Below are 6381 nucleotides of genomic sequence, written 5' to 3' on the forward strand. Positions count from 1 at the left end.
GTACATATATATTGTGTGCAAAATTTAAGTGTATACTAAGTATGTGTGTTAGATAAATAAAGTGTGTGTGTATATAAATATAAAGTGTAGTGTGTCCGCCGTTATTATAAGCTGTTCATAAGATGGATTGCCTGAGGGAAGAAACTGGTCCTGTGTCTGGTCGTTCTAGTGCTCAGTGCTCTGTAGCGTCGACCAGATGGCAACAGTTCAAAGAGGGAGTGTGCTGGATGTGAGGGGTCCAGAGTGATTTTGACAGCCCTTTTTCTCACTCTGGATAAGTACAGTTCTTGAATAGATGGGAGGGTTGAACCGATGATTCGCTCAGCAGTCCGGACTACTCTCTGTAGTCTTCTGAGGTCAGATTTAGAAGCTGAGCTGAACCAGACAGTTACTGAAGTGCAGAGGATGGATTCAATGATGGTGGAGTAGAACTGTTTCAGCAGCTCCTGTGGCAGGTTAAACTTCCTCAGCTGGCGGAGAAAGTACAACCTCTGCTGGGCCTTTTTCACAATGGAGTCAATGTGAATGTCCCACTTCAGGTCCTGAGAGATAGTGGTGCCCAGGAACCTGAATGACTCCACTGCAGTCACAGTGCTGTTCATGATGGTGAGTGGGGGGAGTGCAGGGGGGTTTCTCCTGAAGTCCACGATCATCTCCACTGTTTTGAGTGTGTTAAGCTCCAGGTTGTTGAGACTGCACCAGACAGCCAGCTCTTTTACCTCCTGTCTGTAAGCAGACTCGTCACCGTCCTGAATGAGGGCGATGAGTGTGGTGTCGTCTGCAAACTTCAGGAGCTTGACAGAGGGGTCCTTAGATGTGCAATCGTTGGTGTACAGGGAGAAGAGCAGTGGGGAGAGAACACAGCCCTGGGGAGCTCCGGTGCTGATTGTACGGGTGCTGGATGTGTATTTTCCCAGCCTCACTAGCTGCTGCCTGTCTGTCAGGAAGCTGTTGATCCACTGACAGATGGAGGTGGGCACGGAGAGCTGAGATAGTTTGGGCAGGAGGAGGTTTGGGATGATCGTGTTGAAGGCCGAGCTGAAGTCCACAAACAGGATCCTCACATAAGTCCCCGGTCTGTCTAGGTGTTGCAGAAAATAATGCAGTCCAATGTTTACTGCATCGTCCACAGACCTGTTTGCTCTGTAGGCAAACTGAAGAGGATCCAGCAAGGGTCCAGTGATGTCCTTCAGGTGGCCCAGCACCAGTTTTTCAAATGACTTCATGACTACAGACGTTAGAGCCACAGGCCTGTAGTCATTTAGTCCTGTAATTTTGGGTTTCTTAGGGATGGGGATGATGGTGGAACGTTTGAGGCATGAAGGGACTTCGCACAGCTCCAGCGATCGGTTGAAGATCTGTGTGAAGATGGGGGCCAGCTGGTCAGCACAGGATTTCAGACAGGCTGGTGTAACACAATCTGGGCCTGGTGCTTTTTTCCTTTTCTGCTTCCGGAAGACCTGGCGCACCGCATCCTCGCTGATCTGAATTGCAGGTGTGGGGGAGAGGGGGGATGCAGGAGGTGAGAATGGTGAGAGTGCTTGATTGGAGAGGTGTTCAGGATGGGTTGCAGGAGCTGTTAATGGTGTGAACGGTAGTTTGGAGAGGCATTCAGGGCTGGTTGCAGGAGTTGTGAAGGGTGTGAATGGTTGTGTGGGGAGGCGTTCAGGGCAGGTGATGGGTGTTCTTTCAAACCTGCAGTAAAACTCGTTCAGATCGTCTGCCAGTCGTTGATTCTCTACAGTGCTGGGGGGTGGTGTCTTGTAATTGGTGATCTTCTTTAGACTTTTCCATACTGATGCGGAGTCCTTATTTTTTCAGAATAATTCCTCTTTGCCACTTTGATCTCCTTTTCCAATGTGTATTTAGCCGGTACGGTAACTGTAACTGTTACAGTTAACTGTAACGGTAACTGTTAGTCTAACTTGTAATGTTATTTATCTGTCATTAATGTAAGTACAAGCACGAGCCTGTCACTGTTTAACCAATATCAAAGATACAGCTATTCATTTAGCTGATGCTATAAGTGAAAGTGGCCAGGTGTATTTTTTTAACTTACCCTGCAGCACACGTGCATAACGCTAAAATATGTGATGTGAAAGATTACATGACTTTCTATTATTTTTGGCTGTAGAACTTGCATGAAAAACAAGTAGGATACAAAACGTTCCAAATGGCCCAAATTTTTCACATCATAGGCTACACTGTGCTTTTCATTAGTGTTATGGACATTGGAAAAAGTAATTTTTCCTTGGAATTGTACCTACTGTGGTGCTTCCAAACCATCACTACCATAGTACATAGCCTAAAAGGTAGAGAATGTTTATTTTGAGTTAGCACTTGTACTGCTCTCACTTGTTGCAGCCTGATTTAGACCTCAGTTATGAGGAGCCCGCTGTCCTAATTGAGGCTGATGAGAGCTGGGAAGGTGAGAGGAGGCGCAGACAATGGAAAAGAAGAGCAAAAGGGAGAGGGACAAGAGTAGAGCGTGCAGTCTTGGTCCAGGAGACACAGAGCAGAGAGAAGGAGAGAATTTAGAGGGAGGAGATGGACCAGGTGGAAGAGGCCAGAGAGCTGGAAGAAGAGAGTGCAGATGTTTCAGGTGGAAAAGGAGAGAGTGTGGGCCCTGCACCAGGTGACAGAGGCCAGAGAGGTGGAAGAGGCCAGATGGGTGGAAGAGGCCAGAGAGGTGGAAGAGGTCAGAGCGGTGGAAGAGGCCAGAGAGGTGGAAGAGGCCAGAGAGGTGGAAGAGGCCAGAGAGGTGGAAGAGGTCAGAGCGGTGGAAGAGGCCAGAGAGGTGGAAGAGAGAGAATGCAGATGTTTCAGGTGGAAAACGAGAGAGTGTGGGCCCTGCACCAGGTGACAGAGGCCAGAGAGGTGGAAGAGGCCAGAGGGGTGGAAGAGGCCAGAGAGGTGGAAGAGGTCAGAGCGGTGGAAGAGGTCAGAGCGGTGGAAGAGGCCAGAGAGGTGGAAGAGGTCAGAGCGGTGGAAGAGGCCAGAGAGGTGGAAGAGAGAGAGTGCAGATGTTTCAGGTGGAAAAGGAGAGAGTGTGGGCCCTGCACCAGGTGACAGAGGCCAGAGAGGTGGAAGAGGCCAGAGAGGTGGAAGAGAGAGAGTGCAGATGTTTCAGGTGGAAAAGGAGAGAGTGTGGGCCCTGCACCAGGTGACAGAGGCCAGAGAGGTGGAAGAGGCCAGAGGGGTGGAAGAGGCCAGAGAGGTGGAAGAGGTCAGAGCGGTGGAAGAGGCCAGAGAGGTGGAAGAGGTCAGAGCGGTGGAAGAGGCCAGAGAGGTGGAAGAGAGAGAGTGCAGATGTTTCAGGTGGAAAAGGAGAGAGTGTGGGCCCTGCACCAGGTGACAGAGGCCAGAGAGGTGGAAGAGGCCAGAGGGGTGGAAGAGGCCAGAGAGGTGGAAGAGGTCAGAGCGGTGGAAGAGGCCAGAGAGGTGACAGAGGCCAGAGAGGTGGAAGAGGCCAGAGAGGTGGAAGAGAGAGAGTGCAGATGTTTCAGGTGGAAAAGGAGAGAGTGTGGGCCCTGCACCAGGTGACAGAGGCCAGAGAGGTGGAAGAGGCCAGAGGGGTGGAAGAGGCCAGAGAGGTGGAAGAGGTCAGAGCGGTGGAAGAGGCCAGAGAGGTGGAAGAGGTCAGAGCGGTGGAAGAGGCCAGAGAGGTGGAAGAGAGAGAGTGCAGATGTTTCAGGTGGAAAAGGAGAGAGTGTGGGCCCTGCACCAGGTGACAGAGGCCAGAGAGGTGGAAGAGGCCAGAGGGGTGGAAGAGGCCAGAGAGGTGGAAGAGGTCAGAGCGGTGGAAGAGGCCAGAGAGGTGGAAGAGGTCAGAGCGGTGGAAGAGGCCAGAGAGGTGGAAGAGAGAGAGTGCAGATGTTTCAGGTGGAAAAGGAGAGAGTGTGGGCCCTGCACCAGGTGACAGAGGCCAGAGAGGTGGAAGAGGCCAGAGGGGTGGAAGAGGCCAGAGAGGTGGAAGAGGTCAGAGAGGTGGAAGAGGAGATAATGCAGGTCCAAGTACTGGAGTTGGCAGCAGAGGAAGGAGAGGGAAAGGAGGCAGAGATGCAGAGGAAGAGAACAGAGTTCAGATGATCCAAATTGACCGAAGGGTCCGGACAGAGGTTTGTTTCCAGAATATGCTACACAATTGATAGACTCTAGTAAAATTATGGCTTGTGATAAGTAGTCACCATTTGAATCAATGTTAGCATCTTTGTTATTTTTAATCAAATGTAAATAACACATTTTCTATTATGGTTTGTTTACTTAGGCACTCATTCAGGGCATGAGTGAAGTGAGGCTACGAGCACTAGCAACCCAGGTCTTCACCCGGAATCCTGGATTAGTTTTTGATGCACTTTCTCCATTGGACAGCACAACCCCATCTAACGCTGCTCTTCCATGGTGCACCTGTGGGAACTGCAGGGAAATGGCCACAGACGCTGAAAGGAAATGCTGTGGCCAGGGGCCTGACTACTGCATCAGCAAATTGGCACATTTTGATCTGTATTGTCTGGAAGATGGTTATTTGCGTATTCACAGAGATTACAGAAATGATATGTTGGTGGTAGCTGAAGTTATAGAGCCAGGAGATGATAACAGACAATTTAGGTATGCTGCTTATCGTCAATACATCTTTTGGCAGCATGGGTCACTGGGTCTGGGTAACCGTCGTGTTATTCCCAGCTGCTGTATATGGAAAATAAGGGACAAATACTCTGACCCCCAAGGCCAGTACACTGGCTTTGTATCCACCATTTGATACCATTCTAACGTGAACAGTTAAATTCAAGTTATTTATTGTTGTATATATGGTTTTACAAATTGTTTTTTGATTTGTTCTGTTTTTTGGTTTGTTTGTTTGTAAAGAGCCTTCCTCATTTTTTCAATAAAAAAAGTTTATTTAGAATAACAATACTATGCTTTTTACAATGTAGAGAAACAGTATATAAAATATTATGATGATAAATGGTACAGTATAAATAGAAAACTAGACTCAGCTGCTCTGTACTGTTGAAACTTTTAGTCTGAAATTGTTGATAAGCAGCTTGTGACACAAAAGTTTACATGGCCATGAACATGGTCAGGGTTGTGAGGCTCTGGAAACTGGGCTTCACAGGTCTTTAGTCTAGAATGTTGACACTGAGGAGAGCAAAATAAAACCTGAAGTTAGTTTATTTCAAACTTGGAAGTGTTATGCATGACATCTGAATTGGTGTGTGGCATGTAGCCCAAGGTGCAATATAAATAAATTGGCATTCAACCTACCAAGGCCTCTCCTGACTTGGGTGTGCAGGAGTTCCTCAATGGTTGGTGCCGGCACAGGGGGAAGTGGGCCGTACCTTCTGGGGTCATAGAATTTCGCCCAGTCTCCCTTTTGTCCACAGTGATGACAGAGATGATTTCCCTGGATTCGTTCTCCATGGCAGTGTATACAGTACTGGGCGCAATGTCCAGGACTGTCCATTCTTCCATCCGCTATTCAATTTGTAAACAAGAATCAATGATTTACACAGAACATAAAATTTACATATTAACATACTGTAACATAAATGAATAAAAAAATGTTTACCTACTATTACCACATCTCTGTCTTTTAGGCGATTTATTGCCTCAGCCCTCCTCTCCTCCCAAAACTCCTTCACAGTGTCTACACCGTATGCGTCCTGAATTGTGAAAAATTAAGTACGGTCCACCATCCCCATGTTCATAAACTGGAACAGAAGCGAGACTTTGGTGTAGTTGCTTCCGGAGAGTAGTATGTTGCTTGCCAACATAAAGTCCCCTGCTAGCATCCCGTACCTCAAAGTGGGCTGTGAGCTCCATCTCCATACAGTGTGGCCAACAAGGCAGGTCTGACAATAAATGGGACACAACTTAGGCTATTTAGCATTATCAAATACAAACATAGAATTGCTTCCACTAAGTGGAACTACAACTCAGGAAGCTTGATTGAGTTTCACAAAACCACTGTCAACGTATTGACATTGCCTCCAACACCAATCTACACTTATTTGCAATGTAGTATGATTACAACACATACCCATTCCATGACGCTTGCAGTACCCCTGCGTGTAATGGAAAGTTCAAATGGAGGGCGACACTGACACTCCATTTTACTGACGTCACATGTGTATGGGCACTTTTGGACTGGAAGCACAAGTAATGTTGCAAGCTGCCTCAAACAGTCCTCATAAGTGATGGAGGCCCGTTTCCCGATTAGTTCATCTTCAGTCATGACCTCCAGTGTGAGATACTACAGGGACCAGAAAATATCAAAAAATCTTACATCTTTTATTTTTATGTTTACATATTTCATTATGTGAAATATGTAAACATGAAATATGTTCATTACATATTCATCATTTTATGTTTACATATTTC

The 6381-nt window shown here is 47.3% G+C and overlaps 2 protein-coding genes across 3 annotated transcripts; both read left to right on the top strand.

The window, feature by feature from the left end:
- Window positions 1–2389: 2389 nt before the first annotated feature.
- On the top strand, window positions 2390–3414 carry LOC113073159 (paraneoplastic antigen Ma6E-like). Of its 2 annotated transcripts, none has more exons than XM_026246029.1 (2): window positions 2390–3101; window positions 3218–3414. In XM_026246029.1, the coding sequence occupies exon 1, from the start codon at window positions 2548–2550 to the stop codon at window positions 3067–3069; it is 522 nt and encodes a 173-aa protein (XP_026101814.1). In that variant the 5' UTR covers window positions 2390–2547; the 3' UTR covers window positions 3070–3101; window positions 3218–3414. The 2 variants fall into 2 exon arrangements, with proteins under 2 accessions (XP_026101814.1, XP_026101813.1); XM_026246028.1 differs by having other exon boundaries at window positions 2390–3092; window positions 3191–3414.
- On the top strand, window positions 3122–4759 carry LOC113073157 (translation initiation factor IF-2-like). The gene is made up of 5 exons (XM_026246025.1): window positions 3122–3262; window positions 3352–3477; window positions 3540–3665; window positions 3735–4118; window positions 4268–4759. The coding sequence occupies exons 1-5, from the start codon at window positions 3122–3124 to the stop codon at window positions 4757–4759; spliced, it is 1269 nt and encodes a 422-aa protein (XP_026101810.1).
- The last annotated feature ends 1622 nt before the right edge of the window (window positions 4760–6381 follow it).

The sequence above is a fragment of the Carassius auratus genome, unplaced genomic scaffold, assembly GCF_003368295.1.
Source record: "Carassius auratus strain Wakin unplaced genomic scaffold, ASM336829v1 scaf_tig00011483, whole genome shotgun sequence".
Classification (NCBI taxonomy): Eukaryota; Metazoa; Chordata; class Actinopteri; order Cypriniformes; family Cyprinidae; genus Carassius; species Carassius auratus.

Coding starts and splice junctions, on each gene's coding strand:
- LOC113073157 (XM_026246025.1), top strand. CDS start 3,122: ATGTTTCAGGTGGAAAAGGAGAGAGTGTGGGCCCTGCACCAGGTGACA. Junction 3,666..3,734: donor CGGTGGAAGAGGCCAGAGAG/GTGGAAGAGAGA, acceptor ACCAGGTGACAG/AGGCCAGAGAGGTGGAAGAG. Junction 4,119..4,267: donor ACCGAAGGGTCCGGACAGAG/GTTTGTTTCCAG, acceptor TTGTTTACTTAG/GCACTCATTCAGGGCATGAG.
- LOC113073159 (XM_026246029.1), top strand. CDS start 2,548: ATGGACCAGGTGGAAGAGGCCAGAGAGCTGGAAGAAGAGAGTGCAGAT.